Here is a 23,087-nt window from a genome sequence, read left to right as displayed (position 1 = left end):
CCCCCCCCCCCCCCCACCACACACACACTCTCTCTCTCTATCTCTGTTTACATACACATACATACATTTGTGGAAGGAGGGAGAGGAGAGGTGCACTCGGAAGGAAAAAACAAACAAACAAACAAACAAAAAGAAGATAAAAGAGACGGTGTGGAATAACAGCAATAAACCAAACAACAAACAATAAATACAAAAGAAAGAAGGAAAGACATATACATATACAGGAAGAAAAGGAAAAAAGAATCTGAAGGAAAGGCGTGTGCTTGTCTGCGTCTGCGTGTGTGAGGAGAAATTGACTGACCCACACCCATACCTACACCTACACCCACACCCACACCCACACCCACACCCACACCCACACCCATACCTACACCTACACCCACACCCACACCCACACCCACACCCACACCCACACCCACACCCACACACACGTATATCTATATCTATATATATATACGCACGAAGAATCAAGAAAACAAACAAAAAAGAAGTACGCACGTGAGTGTGCATCCGCAAAGAATCTTTTTTTTTTTTTTTGTAAAGCGTTTTTTTTTTCTTCTTGTTTTTTGTGTGTGATTCCATCCCTCTTTTTTTTTTTTTTCTTTGTTTGTGTCGGTCTCTTTTTCTCTCCCTTTATTGGTGGGAGGAGGGAGTACGTGGCGTGGCGTGGCGGACGCATATGAAAGAACAGCGGCATCACCAACGCGGCAAAAAGGCGGCTGGTGATGGTGGCGGCGATGGTGAGGCGTCATTTCGGCTTCCCCGTAATTTTGTTCCTCGCCGTTACGATCTTTTTTTTGCTCCGCGCCCGGCTAAAGGCATTTTTTTTGGGGCTGCCATCGTGACGGTGGAGGTGGAGGCGCCGCTCGCATCGCCGACGCGGTGCCTGACGATGCACGCCCTCGAGCTGTCCATAGAACCCCCACACGTTTCGGTGATGCCATCGCCGGGAAGAAGAGGGAGGCGGGACCTCTCTGGGGAGGTGGAGAAGCAGGCGGAGGCGGAGGAGGCGGAGCAGCTGCGGTGTGTTGCCGTGCACACTTCTTGTGTGGATGAGACCATTACGTTGGAGTTTTCCTCCTGTTTGCCGAATGACGTGGGTGACGTGTTTGTCGTGGGCTTTTCGCACTTCACAGGCTTCATTCATGACTCAGGTGCCTCATGTGGTCTCTTCTACTCGAACAGTTACGACACGAACTTTCTCTCCACCCATCTCGAGCCGACAAACGCACGGCTTCTTTTCCCTTGCTTTGACGAGCCTTCGTACCGTGCCGTTTTTCAGCTCACGGTCGAGTTTGACAGTCGTTACACGATTGTCTCGGGGACAAGAGTGGTGCGGGAGGAACTTGTGGAGGTTGATGAGGAGATGTTTGCCGCGAGCTTTAGAGATCCTCCACTTTTTTGCTCTTGGGACGCCCTCCGATTCCTGGCGAGGGACACCAGCAACAACATAAATAGGGACAGTACAGGCGTCGGCCATGTTGTCGTGCGCGTGGATGACGGTGTGATTGCTCATGAATACGCCAATGTGAGTACGAATGACATCAACTTTGGTCCCGCACCCCATACACCGGAGATGAGGGGTGGGGTTGTTGTCGAAGGAGAAGAAGAGGGGGAGGAGAATGTTTCGAAGGCCGCAGGCCAACAAGAAGGACGATGTAATCCTCCTAAAAATTCTCGAAAAAACGATCCGCTAGTTTCCAGTTCTAATGATTCCCCTACCTGTTTTATACGTCGTGTCACCTTTGATGAGACACCAAAGCTCTCCACCTACATTGTTGGCTTTAATACAGGGAAATTTTATATTATAGAGAGGGAAACGACTAAAAGCAAACTTCTTTGTCGCGTTATATTTCCTGCGGAAGTACAAACGAATCATGGATGGTATGCACTTGATCTTCTTACCAAGGCTGTGGCCTTTTTTGATGAATACTTTGATTTTCTTTTGCCATTGCAGAAACTTGACCTTGTCTGTCTTCGTTGTTTTAGTTTTCTTGGAATGGGGAACTGGGGAATGGTGAATATGCATTTGGACTACATGCTTGTGAATGAGTCTACCCCGCTGGAGCGACGACAGCGCATTGCTAGGCTTATTGGTCACAAGGTTGCCCACCAATGGGTTGGTGACTGGGCGACCGTTTCGTGGTGGAACTTTTTATGGATGAGGGAGGGGATTTGTCGTTGCCTTGAGTTCATGTTTGTTGACAGCGTGTTTCCAGATTGGCTTATATGGGACGAGTTCCTCACGCAGGTGCTGGACGACGCACTTGTACTGGACACACAGCCGGAGAAGACACACCCGGTGCAGTACTGCAATGCCAATCCAAGGCTTATTGAAGATTGCTTTGACTCCATCAGCTTTGGCAAAGGTGCGTCTATCATGCGGATGCTTTTTTCCCTGCTGGGGGGCGACTGCCTGCGTGCCGCCACACGGCGTTTGCTGCAACGGTGCAGCAACACTTGCTTTGATAGTCAGATGTTTCTTGACTGCCTTTTGCATGGTGAACACGAGGCAGAACGACGGGAGATGGCTGCCGCGGTGGTGCGCGGCGCGGAGAAGTCTGGGCATCCGCTGCTGTATGTGGAGCAAAATCCGGATGGGGTCTGTTGTGTCACGCAGTATCAGATGCCTGATCTACGACAGGGCATCTTGCAGGCATATGTTAAACTTCAACAGGGAAAAGAAACGACGAATGCCATGGACTTAATGGCCCCACGGCGCATGCGTGTGTTTAATTGGAATGCCGAACATGTCTTACAACGATCCAATTATAGCGTCCATGCGAAAATTGTAGAGTTAGAGGAAACGGGGTGCTTTTTTGGGCGTACGTTTTGCATGCGGTCTTCGCAGGAGATTATTAAATGTTTCCCGGACCGGTTGATTTATTTGAACTACCACGGGACTGGGGTACTGCGTTGTGACTATGACACCGCCACATGGCGACGTATTTTTGAAGTTGCACCTTTTCTCTCTTCACAAGATTGCATTGTGATCACCATGACGCTATTTCGGTTTCGAAACATTCATATTGGACAAGATGCTACCGATCGTATGGACCGTTGTGAGTTGTTGTTAGAGTGGTTAATATTCATCACACAGAGCAGCGTTATGACCGCCTCCCAGTGGAGTTACATCACCCACCAAATTGAGTATATCTTTTACATGGTGCGGGATTATCCCTGCTGGGAATTATTTTCGAAATTTGTATGTTCCCTTTACACCCCACTGATACGTCGCGGTTCCCTCTCATTTACGGCACAAGAACAAGCTGTAACGTTTGAATCCCGTCGAGATATTTCGAGGACAACAGTGCTGCACATCTTGCAAGTTCTTGCCATTTGCAATTGCCCAGTTATTCTTGATGAGTCTCGAGAACAGGTGGAACGAGCACTTGTGTCTATTATGCCGCAATTTGCAAATGATTTTGCCAGGGGGACATTTACTACGCATAATTCGGTCGCATTTAACGTTTTCAATGACTCCGATGCGGTGGCGGTGAGTATTGCCATGCAATGTTTAATAGAGCACGGTGACATGAAGACGTGGTGGACACTTGCCTGCGTTGTCGCCGCCATCTTCAACATTTCACTTCAAAAGACCGCAGAGGAACTGCACCTCGATGTGGTTGAGGGAATTTACGTGGCGCACCTGGACGAGATGCATAAGAGCCGTTGGTTGAACATGATCGCCCCCGCTCTGTTTGCCTTTGACACCAGTAGTACATTGCCTTTTCTCCTGTTGGTTCTGCACAACTTTAAGAGCCTTAATACCCCCATTGCAAAGGCCATCTTGCGCAACAAGCGGCTAGTAACATCTCTCTTTGAATGTCCATCGTTGGCTCACTCCATGCCCCACATCACTGTTATTCGCCACCTTCTTATTATGCATGGGGCTATGCTCTGTAGCGACAGCAATCTTATTCTCCTCATGATGGCCTCCGTAGCGGGCGAGGCGACACCAGAGCGGAGCGGCGGCAGCAACGGTAGAGGCAAACAAGAGCCTATGCGTGCAGGCGGTATGGCACGTTCACTGCCCGTCGCCAACGCCATCTTAGCAATGAAAACAAATTGCCTTTGGATGGACTACTGCTGTGACCACTACGACTCGTTTCTGTCAAAACGGTTCCGTGAGAAACAATTGACAACGACACCGTTGGGAACGCCGCGTGCATCTGTAATGGATATGGATGCAATGGAGGAAGACGGGGTGAGTACTTGAGGGAACAAAAAGGAAAAAGCAAAAACAAAAGAAACAATCAAAAAAAAAAAAAAAAAAAATAAAAGTCTGTGGATCTTCTACTCCCTCTTTCTTTCTTTTTTTTTTTTGAAGGGGCACAGTTTTCTGCCTTTCCCCCCCTTTTTCTCTCTCTCTCTCTCCTCCCCCATCTCCCAAATTCATCTCTTGAAAATGTACTTTTGTTTGTTTTTGGATTTTTTTTTTTCTTTTCTTTTCTTTTTTTTTTTGTGTTGTTGGTGTTTATTTATTTATTTATTTTATTGTTTTCTTCATTGTTGTCATTGTTGTCGTTTGTGGTGGTGGTGATTTTCATTTGTTTATGTGTTTTTTTTTTTTTTTTTTGTGTGGTGCCACTGCCTCTCTCCCTTTTTCTCGTCCTAATTCTCTTCTTCCTTCTTTTGTAGAGAAACAACACAAAACAGAAGGAGAGGAGTAGGAGGAGGAGGAGGAGGAGGAGGAGGGGGAGGACGAAGGCGTCATTTTGTTTAAGATGTCTGTCTGAAGCTGTTCTTTTCTGTGTTCTGTGTGTACATATACAGTCTGTGGGAGGCAGCCCATCTATGCATGCCTATATATATGTATGCATGCCTATATATATGTATGCATGCCTATATATATGTATGCATGCCTATATATATGTATGCATGCCTATATATATGTATGCATGCCTATATATATGTATGCATGCCTATATATATGTATGCATGCCTATATATATGTATGCATGCCTATATATATGTATGCATGCCTATATATATGTATGCATGCCTATATATATGTATGCATGCCTATATATATGTATGCATGCCTATATATATGTATGCATGCCTATATATATGTATGCATGCCTATATATATGTATGCATGCCTATATATATGTATGCATGCCTATATATATGTATGCATGCCTATATATATGTATGCATGCCTATATATATGTATGCATGCCTATATATATGTATGCATGCCTATATATGTATGTATGTACATGTGCGTTTAATGTCTTTTTCTTCTTCTTCTTCTTCTTCTTTGTTTTCATGTGTGTGTTGTGACCTCAGAACCGACGTTTTGTCCCACGGCAACGCAGACACACACACACACACACACCACAGACACCACAGACACAGAAAGAGCCCTTTAAAAAAAAAAAAAAAGAAAAGAAAAAAAAAAGAGAGCGTCTTCTGCGAATACATTTTTTCTCGCCAAACGCAAACAAAAACTGACACGCGCACCAGGCAAGTAAAAGAGGCGAAGGAAAAAACAAACAAGGAAAGGAAGGAAGAAGAAAAACAAAAAAGCAACAAAAAACAAGCAAACAAATTGACAGGAAATTACGGAAGTAAACAAAACCAAACCTAAAAGAAAAGGAAGAAGGAAAAGAGAGAAGAGGAGAGGAGGTGAAAGAAGGAAAGAAAACAAAAAAAAGGGGGGGGGGGGGGGAAAAAAAAAGAAACTCTTTTTTTTTTCTTTGGGTTTTTGTTTTTGTTTTTTCTTCCCGCAGTATACCGCTTGTGGTGACGCAACTATCTGCACCGGAGCGTTTAAAAGGAAATTAAAATGGAAGGGAAAGTCCAAACGAGCAGGAGGGAAGTGAACCGCAAGATGACCGTGAGGAAGCAGGTGGAGACGTTGGGTGATGACGCCTCCAGTGCTATGGAAACTGAGGCGAATGGCGAATACGGCGAGTCAACGCGTTGTGTCAGCGGCCCTTTGCCGCTGCGACAAACGCGACTGCTGGGGCTTCTGCTGCTTGTTTCAGTGGTGTTACCCCCCGTTTCGCCCACACTTGAGGAGTTGGCACGGACGTCATTCTCCTCGACCGCCACAGGCCCGTTGGGTGCCGATGTGTTTCGGTCACACACCAACGTCGACGGTACGGATGGCTGCAGTACCGCCGGGGAACTGGACACAGAGGTGCGAGGGGAACGGCTGTTCGACTACATGAGAACCGGGGTTTCCGAGCCATGGGCGTCGAAGATGACAGGGGGGGACGCATGGCGCCGACGTGACGAGGAAGAAGAGGAAGATGAGGAAGACGAAGAAAATAAAGCGGTGAGGAGTGGTGACAGTCTCAATGACGCTGCGGAAGAGGAGGGCCAAGTTGTGGACGGAAAACAGCTGCAAGACAAAACACTTGGGAGGGAAAGAAGGATACTCACAGTGGGTGAGGCTCATCCACTGGCACCCGTTGAGAAGGACCGCCGCAGTACACTCAGCAGCAGCAGCATTGGCGGTAGCAGTTCCTCCACCCAATTGGCAATTGGCAGCGAATACAACTCTCTTGTCTCCACCCCGCGTAAACTCCTGCTGCCAAATGCCCTCACAAATCACCGTATTGTTAGCGGTGACCATTGTGCCGACTCCATCGATGTTGATGATGACGTTTACAAAGAAAATGACCGCAAGGACTTCTTTGAGGCGTTACCGGACGCCGCACTGCTGCGAATTTTCTTGTTTCTTGTCTTCCCTGATGTCGTCTCCCTGCTCGGCACCAATAAACGACTTAATGGGCTTTTACGGAAGAAATTTCAAGTGAACGAGCATGGGGTTTTCAGAATCCCTGCCTTCACTGGACGCCCGTCTCTGGCGGACCGTTATGGAGGCAACTTTGCCGGCAACAAAAACCACCACGCCAAGAACAAGAACGGCGTTTCAGGAACGATGACTAAAAATATTCGTCTGTTTTTTGGACAGCAGCGGCGTGACCCGCATCCGGCCTCGCTACGTCATTTACTTAATTTCCTTGTCCCAGAAATTTCCATCCCGCACATGGAGTCGCATACAAACGCCCTGAACAACCGCGGGAAGGGATGCACATGGGTTTTTGTTACATCGCAGGATGACGTCAAGCGACTGATGCAATTTAACAGACTTATATTTCTTGATCTTAATGCAGACGGGAAGGAAGTTTACATGGTGGCCCCACCGCGTAGTAGGAAGTGGATACAGGAATACGCGGAGAATATTGCCAGGTGGAGTACACGCCCTATTTACCTGCCGCGGCAGCCAATGGTGATTGAGGTGCCAGAGAAACCATCCATGAAGCGCAAGAGGTTAAAATGGCAGCTTCAGAACGAGAAGAACATACAAGCCCAGCAAGTGGAGGATGGTGAGCCCATCCAGGAGAATGAATTCGAGCAGAAGGAGCAGGAAGAACAAAAACATCATGAGGAAGTTTCCCAAATCAATGAGGAAGAAGAACAACATCAGGAGACTACACCGTTTGTCTCTGAGGCCTCAGCAGAAGCGGATGGGGATTCATCTACCATTCACCTGCCGAGGGAGGAGCGCCAGAAGAGGGAGAATGCCGTCAATGAAACTTCCTTCTTTGCCGCCTCTTCACCGCGGATGACGCGTGAAGGAGAGGGCGCACTGGAGAAGACATGTGGATCTTTCTTCAAACGTGAGAACATTTTGAGGCCCTCCCAACGGAAGTGCCACAATCCCTACTCTCCGGTCTATTTATTCTACTCAAACTTATACACCACTACCGTCTGCCTCGGCGATGGTCGGTACCGCCACGACCCATATCTTTACAACCCACTCTGGGAGCCTGTGGAGCCGCAGATGGTGGCTCTTATAAAAGAGTAGGCGTGGACCCTTTGACAGCTTAAACAAGCAAACACACACACACAAACATTGAAGAGGATAATATTATATACATATATGTATATAATATATGTATGATATATAAGAGATAAGGAATCATCGAAGAATGAAGGAGGAAGGGGATAGAGGAATAATGGAAGGGGGTGCCACATAACGAGTGGCATGAAAGTATCCGGAGGAACGGATAAAATCTACTCCCTCCCACTTTAAATTGACTCAATTACTGTGCTCTCTTGCTGAGTTTTTCCACTTTTCCCCTTCAATAAACAGTCAAAAAAAAAAAAAAAGGGAATTTGAACGTGGTAACCGAGTGTCCAAGCGTTTCTATTAATATATTTGTGTGTGTGTGTGTGTATGCTTTGAATTATTATTACTATTTATTTTGGCGTTTTTTTTTTGTTTTGATTTTGTTGAGAAAATCGTGGAACGTTTGTGTGACCCAATGGAGCCAAGTGGGTGTTGGTGTGGCTTGTTTAGCCGCCCTGCTTCCTTTTATTATTGACTTTTATTTCCCATCGATACCACGCCGGGGAGGCAGGGAGTGCCGTTCCTTTTACTTCGTTGCCCCCTGCTGCCGTCCTCCCTCACCACGTGGGAGGGGGAGGCTGGCGGTTGCGGTTTTTTTTTTCAAAGACTGCCACCCCGTGACTTTGCAACGAGAGATCCCGGCTGCTGGTGGCGTATGCCTTTTGCATGCGTGCGTTTTAGTGGTGGTGTATGCATGCGCGGTGAATCCCCTCTGAGGTGTGTGTTTTGTAGGGGATGTTGGGTGCGGTGAACTCAGACGGTGGTCCCTCACTGTTGTCTCTCTTTTTTTTTTTTTTTTTTTGTTTCTGTAGGAATAGGGGGTTAGGGCCACAGTCATGCGTGCATTTTTTTTGGGTATAATTCCACGAATGTGCGTTTAGATATATATTTATATAAATATTTGTTTTTTTTTCTTTTTTCTTTTGCTTTTGTTTTTGCGTGCATCTGTCTGTTTGGGTGCGTGTATATGTGTACACATATGTTTGTGTGTGTTTGGTTTGCAGAATTGAGGGAAATTAATATGAAATCATTGAAGTCAACCCCCCCCCCCCCGGAAGAAGAAAAAGAAAAAAGAAAAAGGAAGAAGAAGAAGGGGGGGGGGGGGGAAGGAGTTGCCATTGCTGTCGTTTTTTTTTTTTTTTTTTTTTAATGTTATCTGCTGCGGTGGGTGTGAGAGGAGCCAATAGAAATTGCAGGAGCGCAGGGGGGTTAAATCGCAGTGAAATTTGATGGGAGAAGAAGGGGAAATATGTTTTTTTTTTTTTTTATATTATTTTTATTTTTATTTTTATTGCACGTTTTTCTTACAATGACTTGTGGCAACATTATTTTTCCCTACAACATACGTGCATCCCTGGCTGTTTGCATCTATTTATATCTCTCTCTCTCTCTCTCTCTCTCTCTCTCTCTCTCTCTCTCTCCCCCTATCTATTTATTTATTTATTTATTGGTGTGCTTGTATGTTTGTATACATCTGTTTTTATTTTGGTTTTTCTTTTCTCTCTGTTCTTTATATAAATATATATTTATATTTGTGTGCCTTTGCGTACGCATAACAAAATTTTTTTTTTTTTTCTTCTTTTACATGTAATTTTTGTGTGTGTTGTATTTTATTAGGAAAAAAGAGAAGAAAAAAAAGAAGTTTTTGTTTGTTTTTTTGTTTGTTTGTTTGTGTGTGGGGTGCGGGAATGAAAAGAAAAAAGAATGGAAGAGAGAGAGAGGGAGGGAGGGAGGGAGGGAGGGAGGGAGGGAGGGAGCAATGGCTCATGATTACGTCTTTACACCGAACACCGGTAAATGAGATGTTTTATTATATCTATCTCTATCTCTATATATCTCTATATGCATGCGTGCATGTACGATGGAGTCATGTTGTTGTTTTCGTTTAAAAAAACAAAAATAGGAGGAGGAGGAGGAGGAGGAGGAGGAGGAGGGGGCTTTACTGTAATATTTTGTATTGAAAAGAGGCATGTTGATGCGGGCAAGTATAATATTAAAAAAAAAAAAGTAAATGGCTATGTATGTACGCATGTGTATATATATATATAGAGACAAGGAGACATGCCCCTATATACCTCTATATACCTCTATTGATATGCGTGCACGCAGGCAGAAAGGAGGAGAATGAGAAGGACTGACAGACGGAGATGTGCGTGTGTGTATTTATGTATGTTTTGGGGCAAATAGGGACGTTGGGTGAAGGGGAAAAAAAAAAAAAAAAAATGAAAGAATGGAAGAAAACAGTAAGTTGTTTATTAAAAGGAAGGAATGGAATATTAATACATGTGTGCATGTGTGTGTCTGTGGAGGGGAGTAAAGAGTCCAGAGAGAGAGAGAGAGAGAGAGAGAGAGAGAGAGAGAGAGAGAGAGAGTGGTAAAGAAGAAGAAGAAAAAAAGATAAGTGTTAAATATTAAATGTGGAGAGGAGGCAAACGTTAAAACAAAAGGGGTGGCGTGCCTCTCTCTCTCTCTCTCTCTCTGTGGGAGGGGGGAGGGGATGTCACCTTCCACGCATCCCGACGGATTTTGTTTTTGGAAGCGGAGATGACTTTTTCTCCCCGCGTTAAAATAACTTTTTTTTTTTTTTTTTTTTGTGTGTGTGTGTCTGCTGTTGTTTTATCCAAGCACCGGGAGGGAATTTAAAACCGCAGTTAAAAGGGAGAGAAGGAAGACAAACAAAAAACAACAACGAGGCAAATAAAATGCGGCGTGGCGGTTCATGTCTCACGGTTGAGGGGAAGGCGTTGGGTCCTCTCGGCAGCAGAAGCCCCGTCTTTATTATGCTGGCAATCCTGTTCACACTCTTCACCAACTCGTCAGAGTTTGGCCCCTCCGACGAGGTTGGCACAATCATCACAAGCTGTCCCCGTCCTACGCTGCTGCAGCAGCTGGTGTCATTTGCGGCAATGCGGGATGTGGCGGAGGAGGAGCAGCTTGACTGGGGCGTGCCAGCCACCCTCGGTCGACAGAACACATACAGGCTGCAGGTGAAACCAGCGGAGCAAAGCGAGGGGGATCATGCAGGGGAAAATCCGCATGGGAACGCCGCCTCCTCGGCCTCCTCCACGGGAAACGATGTGAACTCTGCGAATGCTCCATCGCAGTCGCGTCGCCGCCCACACCGTCGTCAGCGTCGGAAAAAGAAGACAGAAAGTGAGTCACTAGGGGAAGATGTGGGGACGCCTGTGTCTCTTGGCACGTGCGGCACGAAAAGCCTTAACGGTGCTTCCTCCTCTGGTGGTAGTAATTTGTATTCAAGCGACGTGGGGGAACATGCCGAGACGGTTTTCACCACCTCTCAGCGTCTGTGGGCGCAGTTGCACATGGTGGAGGTGGCTTTCAGCTGTGGAGACAATAATTTACTGCACATCACCGAGCGATTTCTGAGGTGCGGGAACATGTACCCAATTATATACCGTTGCCATCTTTCTCAGGTGCAGGCGGCACATGAACAGGCCTTGCTTGACGCGCCCAATACTGGAGTGCAGAAATCTTGCTTCTGGTCATGCCGTTCCTGCGGGAAGGCTCATGATTTGGTGTGCGAGTCGTGCATGCGTTGTAAGCGCCAATCTGGGCCCTACAAAAAACTCATTTTTGACCAATTACTACCAGAGACGGACTATGCAACGAGCGTCTTGCGTCTGCTACACGCCACACACCCGGAGGTCACTATCCATCGTATTGAGACTCAGCCGCATGTCGACGGGGGTGGTCGTAGCAGCGTCGCAGTCTACGTCAGTGCGGATGCGGCCCCCGAATTGGTAGAAAAACTGAACGGAAATGTGTTCTTTGACATGGATGATGATGATGATGATGATGAACGTACCGGGGGTGGTGTGCGTGTGCACTACGTGTACGGCTCCCAGAGGCCGTGGCTGTGGGCGTTCATCAACATGCGTAAGGCGCAATGCAAGGACCCAAATAAACTACCATGGGGGGCTTTGGTGGTGGTGATGGAGACATCCAAAGAGAAGATTTCTGGTGGAACTGCGACCAGGGCGTTTCGACCCACACGTACAAAAAGGAATTTGTTTTTAATGAGTAATTAGGCATATTGGGAGGAGCTCTACGTTGCCAATAAGCTATGGAAACAAGTTGTTACTATCCCCTTTTATTATTATTATTATTATTATTATTATTGTTTCATTGGCTAACTTTCCATTTTTACAGGCAATACAACAAGGAAGGAATATTTTTATTGCTTGTTTGGAGAGGACGGACGGGAAGCCACCATCTATCTATCTATCTATCTATCTATATGGATATATATATGGTTTTCCAGCAGAGGTACGGATGAATTTTATTTAGTATAAATGGGATTATGTATGGACGTGCATTGACCATCAGTCATACACATGTATATATATATATATATATATTTATATATAGGCATAATATATATATACATGTAATTGTTTCTTTTTCTTATTTTTGTAGTAATTGGGTGATGAGTAAACAATATTGCATGTGTTAATACCCCAACAGTGGCCTGCGTTCTTGAGTGTTTATATTTATATTTATATTTATTTATTTTTTGTGGGCGCATTTACGTGTTTGTTATGTGTGTTGTTCTTAAATAAATATTTTTTAACAGGTGCTGCAACAGTGTTTATCATTGGCGTGGTGTTGGGATTTTTTTTATTCTTGTTTCTCTGTTTTTTTTTTTTGATTTCTCATTGTGTGTCCTGTGTGGGCCGCGAGAAAAAAAGAGTGGAGGCAGGAGAAGAAACGGGGGACATCTCCAACGGCGTCAAAACTGGGAGGGGAGAATGGAGGGGCAAAGTGAACTTGTGGAACGGGTTGTGCGGATGCAGCTGACAAGCCCTGACTTTGCGGAGTACTGCGTGGCACACGTGACGGATCCAAAACATCGTTTTCTTTTCTCACGGAACGAAGACGAGGCGGAGAGGCGGCTGTACGTGAGGCTGCTGGAGGGGCGAGGCCACCAGAAGAGGGCAGAAACACCAGCAGTCGTGGCGCCGGCATTTGCCCCAGAACGAACTTCTTCTTTAATGACGCACGGCGGCACGGCGGTGTTGTGGATGTCGTTGCTGGATTACTTTTCCTCGACGCCTGGTGTACGTGGACCGCACATGCCGCACATGTTTCGTACGGAGGCGGATCTTACTGCCTTTGTTGACATGTTGGACGGCGCCCAACGAGAGCATGTCTCTCTTGAGGATGTCGTACAGTTTATGCTGCGTCGCCTCCCTATGACGGAGGTGTTCTTGTATGTACTCTGTTACATGTGTGATGTACGTATACACGAGGTGCGGAGGGAGACGCGACGTCGTAGTAGTGGTGCCTGCGTCACAGATTCTGCGGACGGGGCTTCAGACGAAAAGAAATTACAGGCAGCAGGGACGTTATTATTTATTGCCAACATGTTATTACTGCAGCACGACGCTTTGGAGAGGCCTTTGCGATATCTATCTGTATTTGAATTTTACATGCAGCGGATGGTAGAAGCACTTGCAGGGACGGTGCCGAAGAATTCCCCGGTCGACACATTTCTACGTGAGACGGTGATGGTCTGGTCGGAGGGTCATGTCTTTGGCGAGGAGGCGCTTGACTGCATGAAGCGGGCCATTGGATGCTCTTTGGGATAAAAGGGAGGATGAAAAGCCGAAGGAAAAAAAAAAAGAAAAGAACAGAAAACGCCCACGAAAAGTCATCACGCGCTCTCCCCTTTTCTGTTTTCTGTTTTTTAAAAGTGGGAGTGGGAGGGGGCACATTTTCTTTCAGTTTCTTTTCTTTTCTGTTCTTTTTTTTTTTTTTTTTTCTTTCTCCCCTCCCCTCTCAGTTGCAGACATTTCTCTCTTGCGTCGTATTCAGCGCGCGTCATTTCCTTTTGCCACGGCACGAAAGAGAACTCCACAAACGGCACTGTTAGCATCACAGAAGGAAATGACGACAACAGAAACACCGGCGCCGACAAAAGCTCCTGTGGCAGGATCCGCAACAGGGGATTACTACTTTGATTCCTACAGTCATTATGGTATTCATATGGAAATGTTGAAGGATTATCACCGCACGACTTCCTACCGTGATGCCATTTGGCGCAATGCATATCTTTTTAAGGGAAAGGTGGTGCTGGATGTTGGTTGCGGCACGGGTATTCTCTCCATGTTTGCTGCAAAGGCAGGCGCCAGGAAAGTGATTGGTGTTGACTGCAGCAGCGTAACAGTACAGGCGCGGCAGATTGTAAAGGATAATGGATTTGAAGATGTTATCACCATTATTCAAGGAAAGATGGAGGATTTACAACTTGACGAGAAGGTTGATATCATCATTAGTGAGTGGATGGGGTACTTTTTGTTGTACGAATCAATGTTAAACACGGTTCTTTACGCGCGTGATCGATGGGGCACACCCGACGTGAAACTCTTTCCGGACCGTGCGAACATGTACGCTTGTGGCATTAGCGACCAGCAGTACAAAGAAGAGCGGTTTGACGTCTGGGACGATGTGCAAGGCTTTGACTTTTCCTACTTCAAGCGGCTGAGCTACATTGAACCGCTCATAGACACAGTGGACCGCAATCAAATCCTAACCAACATGTCTAATTTTTTCTCATTTAATATTAATACCGTGCAGGAGGCGGAACTTGCGTTTACAACTGAGTTTGAACTTATCGCAGAACGATCAGGGTGTGTGGATGCGATCAGCGTGCACTTTGACACCCCATTCGCTGCCGGCCATGAGGTGGTTGTGCTCACGACGACGCCGCTGGAGGCCCCGACGCACTGGCGACAGACGGTGCTCTATCTTTTTAATTCAATACACATGAATAAAGGTGAAAAGGCAAAGTTTCGTATGAGCTGCTGCCCGAATAAAGGCAACCCGCGCGATCTTGACATTGCGCTGCACGTTGATTTTGACGGAAAGCTGCAGTCAAGTCACTACGATCAAGACTTCCGACTGCGGTGAGTGAGTGTGAGAGAAATAGAGAGAGATAGATAACGAGGTGGCGGGATGCACATAAGAAAAGCAAAAAACAAACAAACAAACGGAATATATATTTATATAAGAAAGGAGGAGATGAGGAATAAAAGTAAATAAATAAATATATAATAATAATAATATGAAGCAACAACAACAACAACAACGAAAAAGAAGCGAGTAATACGAGGAAGAGGTGGAGACATGCGCACACACACACACACACACAAACGCACACATAAAAGGAGGCAGAGGGGGTGAATTTCCTCTCTCTCTCCCTCTCTCTCTGTGTGTGTGTGTCTCTCTCTCTCTTTGGATGCATGCATGCTACTATGCGGCTGTGTACGTCTCCATCAACGTGTTAATTTGTTTCTCTCTTTTCATACCGTCTTTTCCCTTCTTTTTTTTTTTTTTCCCTCCACTTCCCATCCTTTCTTGTTTCCTGCCTCTCTCTCTCTCTCTCTGTCTGTCTGTGTCTCTTATGCGTGCACCGCATGAGTTTGCAGCAACACCCATTAACATCTGCCGGGTAGAAGACCTTGTGCGTGAATCACAGGGCGAATTAAATGCGGTCGAATGAGCGGCATAAAAGGCGCAGTTCCGCACGGACTTGGGCGGCTCCCTGTTCCTTCTCCGCCTCCGCCTCATTGCGGCAGGGCAGTTCGCAGCAGCAGGCGTCACTGACGCCACCAACACCATCGAAGTCTTTGTTTATGAATATTGTATCCGCACATGCCAGCAACCATGACGGCATCACGCATGCGAGCAGGACCGATGCAGTCTCGAGGGTTGTGTTCTCAGCTACGGAGATAAAGGGCGAGACATCAGCCGTATCTTTCTTAACGCACGAGGGGGGGAAGGAGCCTACAGGAACACGTAAGAAAAGCACTGACACGTCAGTGAACAATCATAGTAGCAACAATAATGGTGCAGTCAGCATTTCCATCAAGAGCAATAGCAATACGAACAACATAAGCGGCTTGCCACTTCGACCGAAGTCTTTTGTTCCGTTGGCGTCCCCGCGACTGGCGAAGATGTCATTCACACGGAGTCATGAGAGAGCGGGGTCGAAGGTGCGATCACTGGCATCGATTGCGGTATGCAAGACGGAGAGAGGCTTTGGGAAGGAGACGGCACACTCTGGGAATGAGCAGGCACGCAAAGAGCAGCGCCGACGAGAGCTATACGCATGGAACAAAGAACTGCGATTGCGGCAGCAGACGACAGTGGCTGTGGATGCGGTGTAGTGGGAAAAAACAAAACAAAACAAAAAACAAAACAAAAAAAAAAAAAACAAAGAGAGAAAAGTTTCTTTCACTTCTTTTTTTTTTTTTTTTTTTTCTCTTTACTTTCTACTGGTAGACGTGCCTGGTGAAATTTTTTTTTGTTTTTGTTTTTGTTTATGTACGTGTTGTATGCATGCATGCATGCAGTTATATATCTATATATCTAAAACTGTATCTGTATCTCTGTGTGCGTGTTTCTCCCTTTTTTCTTTATGGTGGTGTGCTGAGAGATGTGGAGTGTTGTCTTTGAAATCCCACCGATTTTTTTTTTTTTTTTTTTTTTGCGAGTGGAAGACGATTGTTTTTTTTTTTTTTTTGCCCTCCCCCTTTTCTCTTTCTCTCCCTCCCCCCTTTTTTTTTTTTTTTTTTAAATGTTTCTGCAATTTGTCCTCTGCCGCTGCTGCGATGCGTGTGTTTTGAGTGCATTGCCCTCCAATCAACAACAAACAAAAACAAAAAAATTAAAAGGAGGACTGCACAGTGAAGAGGGGGGAAAAAGAGAGGTTACGGGGAGGGGGGCCCGACTGCATGAGTGCAACGCCCCCGGATACGGCGGGCAATTACTTCGACATGCTCGTGAACAGCGACCCACGTGTGGCCTTTGACGTGCTGCACATCGGTGTCTTTTCCACCATTGAGGAGGAGATGGGGCGTCAATCCCTCAGCTCGGCATCGACCTTCGGTGCGATGAGAAGAGCCAAGGCCGTGGGTGAAGGGAAAAACGCTCGTTTTGTGATACCGACGCACCAACCGGCGCTTGACGAGAGAATTCCACAGCCGCAGGATGTGTTAGCTGTGTCTGCCTTTCTTCGCTCCTCTTCTCCATCTGCGTTACGGGAGGCGTTGGGGCCGGCGGTGCTGCACGTGGTGCAGAAGTATCGTCCCCAAGTACTGCGAGAGGAACGACAACAAAGACAGCGACATGAGGATAAGAAGCAGGAAGAGGAGGAGGAGGAGGACGACGACGACGAATCTCATGCACGTGATGACACCACATTGGAAGTGGCAGAGGCATGAGATTGGATGATACGGCAGCGCCGTACGGCGAGGGTGGCGAATAATGAGGTGCATGAAGGAAAGCATAGGACAACCAGCCTTTTTCTCAAAAGGGCTTTCCTTCTCTTTTTTTTTTCTTTTCTTTTACTCTTCCTGTAATTGTGAAAATTTACTACTTTTTTTCTATTGTCACTGTGAGTTTCTAGAGGTCTTTTTTTTTCTTTTTTTGTTTTTCTTACACACACACACACACACACATGCACGGCTGCACCATTTACAGTTGTCGTTAAGTTATGGAGGAACTACGCGTGCGGGGTAACGCTCTCTTTTCCAGCGACCCACGTGCTGCGGCAAATTTGTACCAGGAGGCCCTTGGCGTGTATGAGAAATTGAAGGATAAATCAGGCGCACTTGAAGAGTACACAAAGTGCGCTGGCAACGCACTGACATGCCTCTTCAAGGTGCAGGAGTACGACGCGTGTCTGACACTTGCAGAGAAGGTGTTGCAATGTAACCCATTAATTGCCAAAGCGTACGCCGTTATTGGGAGATGTCTTTTACTGCGACCGGCCTTTACGTTACCGCTGCATGGGGACCCATTGCAGTACCTGTGCCGTGCCGTCCACTTGTCACCGTCCATGTGTGAAACAATAATTCCGTTTATGGATGAAGCGCTTGAGCGACTTCTACACGAGTGTGAGACGCTGCATGACGAGGAACCCTGCATTGAGGTGCAACAAGGGGAATGTGGAAGGTGTGTCGTGGCGGCCTCCCATTTGCCTCCCCTGTTGGTCGTGAGCTCCACGTTGCATCCGTTTTCTGTGTGTTCTTACGAGGAGACGGGGTCTGTGGGTTTGTGTGCACACTGTGGCGTGGTCTTCATGCCTGATGATGGCGAGGAGCCTACCGCCGCTTTGCGGACATGCCGCCGCTGCCAGTTTGTGTCGTACTGCTCCGACAGGTGTGCCTCCTGCCATGGCCGCCAGCACGAGGAATACGAGTGCCGACTGCTTTTTCGGCTGAGGGAGATGCTGGGGTCGATGCGGAGTTGTGAAGCGGCAGTGCCGGACGACTTTTTCACTATGGCGACGCACTGCATCACGACCATGAGTGGCGTGAAGATGCGCAAGGAGGGGCATGAGGCGGTGCTGCGGCTGGAGAGCCACGAGGTCGAAGTGTCGCAGGGACTCACACCGCTTGTGCGTCTTGTCCAGGATTTGTTTAGCGGGGAGGATCCCACATTTGTCACCCGCATTCTCGGCGTCGTACGTTGCAACGCGCTTGCGGTCTGCGATGCATCCGGTCTTCCTGTCGGCCAGGCGTTGCACGCGGCAAGTGTTACGTCGTACTTCAACCACTCGTGTTTGCCGAACTGCGCGATCGAGGCAGGTGCGATTGTGACAACGCGTGCCATTAGGCCGGGCGAGGAGCTCACCATATCATACCTGCCGCAACTGTACTGGCCGGCGTGGCTGCGACGCGAGGAACTCGCCGAGCGGTACTTTTTTGACTGCCGATGTGTGCGCTGCGACGACGGAGACCGAAGCCCGTTTGAGTCGGCGCTGTCGGCGACGCTACGCCTGGGGGGAAGCAGAGAGAAGGAACGTGAGTACATTTCATCTGTACAGATCCTTTGCGGCCGCGTTCGTGCTAAGGATGTGGGCGATGTGGACGTGGGTGATCGTGACGCGTTGCTCCATCTTCTGCAGGAGTGTCGTCAGCACCTTTTTCCGTTTCACTACCTCTGTCACGAGCTGCACAATACACTGAGCTTTGTTTACGCCGTGCTTGGTGACACGCGTGCTTGTCTGTGTAGTTGTCTAAGGGAATTGGTCATGTGGGAGGCCATTGTGCCTGGAGCCCACCCGGTAAAACGACGAAAGGTGCAGAACGCACTGCGGTGTTGTGCAGATGAAGTTGCTGACAAGAGTGACACGGTGAAAAATGGCCCAAGCAGCAACAGCAAGAATGATACTCATGAAGAGTCCCTGCTTCCGCTGCGGTCTCTTCTTATGAAATTTGCCACGCTGTATGATGTTGCCTGCTGAGCCGATGCGATCAACCACGCGGAGTTGATTGTCTTTTTTTTTTTTTTTTTGTGTGTGTGTGTGTGTGCGTTTTCTATAATATATATATATGCACGCACCTCTACTCCACCTGTTTGTGCGATTCCCTGGTGTCCATTTCCGGAATTCGTATCAAAGAGAACTTTTTTTTTTTCGTTTTTTTTTTTATGTCGTGTTTGTCTTGCAATGGGACGACGTCACTGACGTTGTTTTTTTAGTGGATTTTGGGAGGGACGGATGGTGGCGGAGAAGACGCGGCAGGAACGGGATGCGTGTGTGGTTCATTCATTGCCTTTCAAGACGACATTTCGTGGCACAACTGACATTGAGGAGAACTTCTCGCGTCACATTGAGCACACCGAGAATGGCGGGTTGCGTAACACACTACGTGGCCGTACGCTTATTGGCCGGGAGGTCGTTTTGCCACCGTCGTATGTTCTTGCGGTTACGAGCTTTATGCCACGGCAGCAGCATCCGCTGGGGACGGGGGCTGCTGGTTGTGTGACGTCCTCAGCGCCGTCGCTTGCGCAGGTAGAGGCAGTGGCGTCCGATGTTCGCATCACCGCCACCGAGGATCGCTTTTGTGTGTGGGAACACGACAAGCAGCCGGAGCGTGTGGACGCACTGGCGCATTGGCTGGAGCTTTCACGTGTCCTGCACTCTGCGCCATAGACGTTCATTGCCTTTCAGGTAGAGGGAATGTTGGGTACGTATGTGTATGCGTGTGATGATGCCTGATGTCATGGTGTGCGGTACGAGGCGGGGGAAGGAGTTTTTGAAAAAATTTTTTTTTTTTTTTTCTACTCACTGTACCTTTTCTTTTCTTTTCTTTTTCTTTAATTTACTTGTTTTTGAAGTTGTCTACTCCCGAATGGCTGGTCAGCACCACGCGAGGGATCTGCAGCAGGCGTTAGAGTCCCGTCTGCCGTATGAGGCGCTGAGTGGCCCTCTGCGGCAGCGGGTGTCGTTGCAGGCGTACAAACTGCACAGCGTGCACTTTGCGGCGTTGCGCTATCATAGTTATCAACGCCTCCCAAAGTTCCTGCGTGTTAGCATGACCGAGCAGAGCTATTACGAGGTACTTATTGCCTACCTGCAGGAGAATCTGCAACTTTACCCCTATTTACACATACGTAAGATTGCTCAATACACGAAGGAGACGCCGCTTAGCTACTATACAACAATGATTTCGGAACTTCTGAAGGCAGAGCGCAGCTATGACACCTTACCAAACTTTACTGCGGTGGATGTGCTTAACATCATTGGAATTGGACGTAATCAATACCTTGAGCTGACGAAAGAAGTACGAAGTAAACTCCGATGGCACATCAATCGGCGGTTTGTAAAAAATTACTTGCCATCCGAGATGCTACCTTCTGTTACACTTCCACCGTTTTGGGGCGTCTTTGCTGTGGATATGCCAGCGGAGGCAATCAAGAGGGCAAACCTTAGCAATGAGGAGGCCACGCTGCATCGTCAGCTTCTTAAACTTTCAGCGGAGAATGAAAGCCATAATCGTGGCAGCGACGGTTGCCATTTTGCGTGTGAGTTTCCTCGGGAGCCCCTTCACGCATTGTACCGCAAGGGATTGGTTTGCGCAACGTTCTCGGTGGGTCCTGAGGATCAAATTACGGTGCCGCCGCTTGAGCGGTTTGTCATGAATCGCACTTCAGATGACCCGACAGAAGTGATGCTGTACAAAGTTCTTTCCACAATCGACAATCGCACCTCGCTAAGTCTTCTCGCGCAGCTTTTGATGCTTGATGAGTTGGATGTCTGCGCCGCGGCTCAAGTGTACATTCGCCTCGGCCTGGCACAGCTTAAAACAGTCCACATTCCGGAGGAAATTTTAAATTTTACGGAACGCGTGCATGAGACATGGCGAGATGTTGTGGAAGAGCGCATGTCAGAGGCCTCCGCCGTGTCTCTTACAGGCTCCGCACCTTGCATCTCTGCAGAGGCGGGTGCATCAGAGGCGGATGCAGACACAAAGGACACATGCCCCAACAATGGTAGCCACCCCCCGAGGCGTATAGCGCTGCTTTACGACGCCAGTCTCACGGGGTTTCTTATGATGACTAATTTGAGCGCCGACCCAACCTTTAAACAACATGCTGTGACGTTATTTGAACTGGGCAAATTGTCCGAGGAGATGATTGGAAGTTTTATTGAAAAGCTGGAACAAGTAGATATTAAAACCGAGCACGATCTTGGTGACGAGGCGGTGAAATATATTTGTAGCGTGTTGAGTTTACGTGAGGTGCTCAAGGCGCTTCGGCGTGTTGTAGGACCTGACAAAGAGTCTGGCGTGGATATGCTGAAGGTTGAATCCATGAATGAGCTGGAACCAACAACGCGATATTCCGTTTTGGGACGAAACTACTGGGCTTATTTTGTGACATCGCCCGTATCGTATGCTCCACTTATTGATGTGGCACTTAATGGCGTGTATGGGAGTACTGTGAGTTTGATGCCGTCACCGTGGATGACGTTATACCTTTACAACAAAATGGGTACTGGGCCGCCTTCTTTGCTGCTTCCTGTAGGGGCACGCCTTGCGGCCTGGCCGCCTCTGCTTCAGGACACGGAAAAAAGTGTCGCCAAGCTGCGCCTGCAGCCCTTTACCATGGATGCGGAAATTACATACGTGGAGGCGGCAACTTCTATTGTTTTGCTGAATGAAATGACAGTCATGGCACCCTTGTTTGTACAACGTGTGGAGGATGTGCCACTGGAACGTGATACGGAGGGTAGATTTCTGGTGGAGTCGACCAAATACACATCCCTTGACGTTGTGGTGCCATTTACAGCTTCGGATACGGAGGCCGTGGCGTTATTTTCTTCGGCTGTGATGCAGCACTCCCATGCGACTTCCGTTCACTTTGTCAGTGCCGATGTGGTGGATGAAATGGTGGGACTACGACGTTTTCTGGATCTTTTTCATTTGGCTGTTGAGGCGATGCACCTAAAGGACTCACTGGGATGCTTTACCTTCCATGTTTCCCTCCACGAGGTGGTCAAAGAGGAGGGATGGGGCAAAGAAACAGCACCGACACCTACGCCAACGGTCACGCATGTCGACCCCACGAAGGGGATGGGATTTAAAAAGGAAATGTCGCGATTTTATTCTCTGGCCGATGCACACATTACAGATCTCGGCTTTGGTATACCTTTGACGCATCCGGACTGCTGCTCCGTCATGGTGCGCCACCTGGAGGATTTGCTTGGGGAGACACGTAGTGAGTGCCACAACAACGCGATGCGGGATCTCGCGAATGACTTTGGTCTTTTTTTGGGGTCCCACTCGCCCCTGACATCATCCGCCCGGGAAAAGATGGCGCTTCAGTCTACAGCGGTCGTAGGCCCGTCTACGCAGATGCATATTCGGCGATTGGGCGAGGGTGGCAACGGGGGTGCGCCCTTCCCGAGTGCCATGATCTTTTTTGACGGTGCGCACCTTGCCGTCATGGACGACTGGAACCCTCTCGTGGAATTGTGGCCGGTGTAAGGGCTTTGGTGCACGTTTCCACGTCCCATTTTTTCCTCCCTCCCTCTCTGTCTGTCAGTCAGTCTGTCTCTCTCTCTCCCTCTCTCTGTACGTGTGGAAGTGCGACTTTTCCATGAATAGAAGGAAGTGCGAGTACATAAAATTCACTGGTCAGGAAGCGAAGGACGATGGAACAGGCGCTGTTTTTTTTTTTTTTTTTTTCTGTTGCCGCTGTCGTCAAATGCGTTGAGTTGTATTAAAAAGTGTAAAGGCCCGTGTTATTCTTCGGCCTTACACTATTCTCTTTTTTTTTTTTCTTGTCTATTTTTTTCTTTTTTTTTTTTTTCTTTGGGTGGGGGTGGGGGGCTTACCTTTTACCAGCAGGGAAAGAAAGAAGTAAAAAACAAAAAGGAAGGAAAGAGAGATTGTACGTGTTT

The 23,087-nt window shown here is 47.7% G+C and overlaps 10 protein-coding genes across 10 annotated transcripts, besides 61 other annotated features; all 10 read left to right on the top strand.

Moving 5' to 3' along the window:
* Positions 1-12,191: a sequence feature (heterozygous, non-Esmeraldo-like haplotype).
* Positions 108-130: a microsatellite.
* Positions 303-431: a microsatellite.
* Positions 521-638: a sequence feature (A-rich).
* On the top strand, positions 680-4,219 carry Tc00.1047053508593.150 (puromycin-sensitive aminopeptidase-like protein, putative; the record flags this gene model as incomplete). Its single annotated transcript, XM_810626.1, has 1 exon — positions 680-4,219. One exon carries the CDS (start codon positions 680-682, stop codon positions 4,217-4,219), a length of 3,540 nt encoding a protein of 1,179 aa, XP_815719.1.
* Positions 4,226-4,283: a sequence feature (T-rich).
* Positions 4,350-4,391: a repeat region.
* Positions 4,432-4,464: a microsatellite.
* Positions 4,468-4,578: a sequence feature (A-rich).
* Positions 4,658-4,705: a microsatellite.
* Positions 4,807-5,039: a microsatellite.
* Positions 5,049-5,230: a microsatellite.
* Positions 5,240-5,267: a microsatellite.
* Positions 5,325-5,363: a microsatellite.
* Positions 5,377-5,407: a microsatellite.
* Positions 5,479-5,662: a sequence feature (T-rich).
* Positions 5,595-5,690: a repeat region.
* Positions 5,694-5,727: a microsatellite.
* Positions 5,795-7,828, top strand: Tc00.1047053508593.140 (hypothetical protein, conserved; the record flags this gene model as incomplete). Its single annotated transcript, XM_810625.1, has 1 exon — positions 5,795-7,828. One exon carries the CDS (start codon positions 5,795-5,797, stop codon positions 7,826-7,828), a length of 2,034 nt encoding a protein of 677 aa, XP_815718.1.
* Positions 6,245-6,287: a sequence feature (CT-rich).
* Positions 8,774-8,811: a sequence feature (A-rich).
* Positions 8,804-8,869: a microsatellite.
* Positions 8,928-8,966: a microsatellite.
* Positions 9,001-9,021: a microsatellite.
* Positions 9,122-9,166: a microsatellite.
* Positions 9,251-9,299: a microsatellite.
* Positions 9,303-9,322: a microsatellite.
* Positions 9,383-9,407: a sequence feature (AT_rich).
* Positions 9,518-9,550: a microsatellite.
* Positions 9,584-9,630: a microsatellite.
* Positions 9,775-9,810: a microsatellite.
* Positions 9,860-9,880: a sequence feature (AT_rich).
* Positions 10,198-10,245: a microsatellite.
* Positions 10,332-10,353: a microsatellite.
* Positions 10,447-10,466: a microsatellite.
* On the top strand, positions 10,576-11,922 carry Tc00.1047053508593.130 (hypothetical protein, conserved; the record flags this gene model as incomplete). Its single annotated transcript, XM_810624.1, has 1 exon — positions 10,576-11,922. One exon carries the CDS (start codon positions 10,576-10,578, stop codon positions 11,920-11,922), a length of 1,347 nt encoding a protein of 448 aa, XP_815717.1.
* Positions 11,671-11,693: a microsatellite.
* Positions 11,985-12,016: a microsatellite.
* Positions 12,106-12,131: a microsatellite.
* Positions 12,192-12,620: a sequence feature (areas merged during assembly that could not be assigned to a particular haplotype. This can correspond to areas where the two haplotypes were merged or to regions with more than two copies in the genome that were merged during assembly.).
* Positions 12,223-12,284: a microsatellite.
* Positions 12,378-12,409: a sequence feature (AT_rich).
* Positions 12,621-12,889: a sequence feature (heterozygous, Esmeraldo-like haplotype).
* Positions 12,643-13,482, top strand: Tc00.1047053508593.120 (hypothetical protein, conserved; the record flags this gene model as incomplete). Its single annotated transcript, XM_810623.1, has 1 exon — positions 12,643-13,482. The coding sequence occupies one exon, from the start codon at positions 12,643-12,645 to the stop codon at positions 13,480-13,482; it is 840 nt and encodes a 279-aa protein (XP_815716.1).
* Positions 12,890-13,096: a sequence feature (areas merged during assembly that could not be assigned to a particular haplotype. This can correspond to areas where the two haplotypes were merged or to regions with more than two copies in the genome that were merged during assembly.).
* Positions 13,097-14,959: a sequence feature (heterozygous, non-Esmeraldo-like haplotype).
* Positions 13,608-13,659: a sequence feature (A-rich).
* On the top strand, positions 13,781-14,803 carry Tc00.1047053508593.110 (arginine N-methyltransferase, putative; the record flags this gene model as incomplete). The annotated part of the gene is made up of 1 exon (XM_810622.1): positions 13,781-14,803. The coding sequence occupies one exon, from the start codon at positions 13,781-13,783 to the stop codon at positions 14,801-14,803; it is 1,023 nt and encodes a 340-aa protein (XP_815715.1).
* Positions 14,921-14,959: a sequence feature (AT_rich).
* Positions 14,960-15,127: a sequence feature (areas merged during assembly that could not be assigned to a particular haplotype. This can correspond to areas where the two haplotypes were merged or to regions with more than two copies in the genome that were merged during assembly.).
* Positions 15,025-15,054: a microsatellite.
* Positions 15,082-15,127: a sequence feature (GA-rich).
* Positions 15,128-23,087: part of a sequence feature (heterozygous, non-Esmeraldo-like haplotype) that runs on past the window's edge.
* Positions 15,189-15,279: a sequence feature (GA-rich).
* Positions 15,258-15,295: a microsatellite.
* Positions 15,382-16,062, top strand: Tc00.1047053508593.100 (hypothetical protein, conserved; the record flags this gene model as incomplete). Its single annotated transcript, XM_810621.1, has 1 exon — positions 15,382-16,062. One exon carries the CDS (start codon positions 15,382-15,384, stop codon positions 16,060-16,062), a length of 681 nt encoding a protein of 226 aa, XP_815714.1.
* Positions 16,069-16,113: a sequence feature (T-rich).
* Positions 16,134-16,162: a microsatellite.
* Positions 16,193-16,221: a microsatellite.
* Positions 16,363-16,384: a microsatellite.
* Positions 16,400-16,470: a sequence feature (A-rich).
* On the top strand, positions 16,630-17,118 carry Tc00.1047053508593.90 (hypothetical protein, conserved; the record flags this gene model as incomplete). Its single annotated transcript, XM_810620.1, has 1 exon — positions 16,630-17,118. One exon carries the CDS (start codon positions 16,630-16,632, stop codon positions 17,116-17,118), a length of 489 nt encoding a protein of 162 aa, XP_815713.1.
* Positions 17,026-17,060: a microsatellite.
* Positions 17,335-17,360: a microsatellite.
* Tc00.1047053508593.80 (hypothetical protein, conserved) lies at positions 17,391-19,145 on the top strand (the record flags this gene model as incomplete). The annotated part of the gene is made up of 1 exon (XM_810619.1): positions 17,391-19,145. The coding sequence occupies one exon, from the start codon at positions 17,391-17,393 to the stop codon at positions 19,143-19,145; it is 1,755 nt and encodes a 584-aa protein (XP_815712.1).
* On the top strand, positions 19,401-19,835 carry Tc00.1047053508593.69 (hypothetical protein, conserved; the record flags this gene model as incomplete). Its single annotated transcript, XM_810628.1, has 1 exon — positions 19,401-19,835. The coding sequence occupies one exon, from the start codon at positions 19,401-19,403 to the stop codon at positions 19,833-19,835; it is 435 nt and encodes a 144-aa protein (XP_815721.1).
* Positions 19,942-19,963: a sequence feature (AT_rich).
* Positions 19,977-20,001: a microsatellite.
* Positions 20,035-22,671, top strand: Tc00.1047053508593.60 (hypothetical protein, conserved; the record flags this gene model as incomplete). The annotated part of the gene is made up of 1 exon (XM_810618.1): positions 20,035-22,671. One exon carries the CDS (start codon positions 20,035-20,037, stop codon positions 22,669-22,671), a length of 2,637 nt encoding a protein of 878 aa, XP_815711.1.
* Positions 22,700-22,758: a sequence feature (GA-rich).
* Positions 22,950-23,000: a sequence feature (A-rich).

The sequence above is a fragment of the Trypanosoma cruzi genome, genomic scaffold (assembly GCF_000209065.1).
Source record: "Trypanosoma cruzi strain CL Brener 1047053516941 genomic scaffold, whole genome shotgun sequence".
Taxonomy (NCBI): domain Eukaryota; phylum Euglenozoa; class Kinetoplastea; order Trypanosomatida; family Trypanosomatidae; genus Trypanosoma; species Trypanosoma cruzi.
The sequence above is the reverse complement of the archived record's forward strand: the minus strand, read 5'-3'. Positions and strand labels throughout refer to the sequence as shown.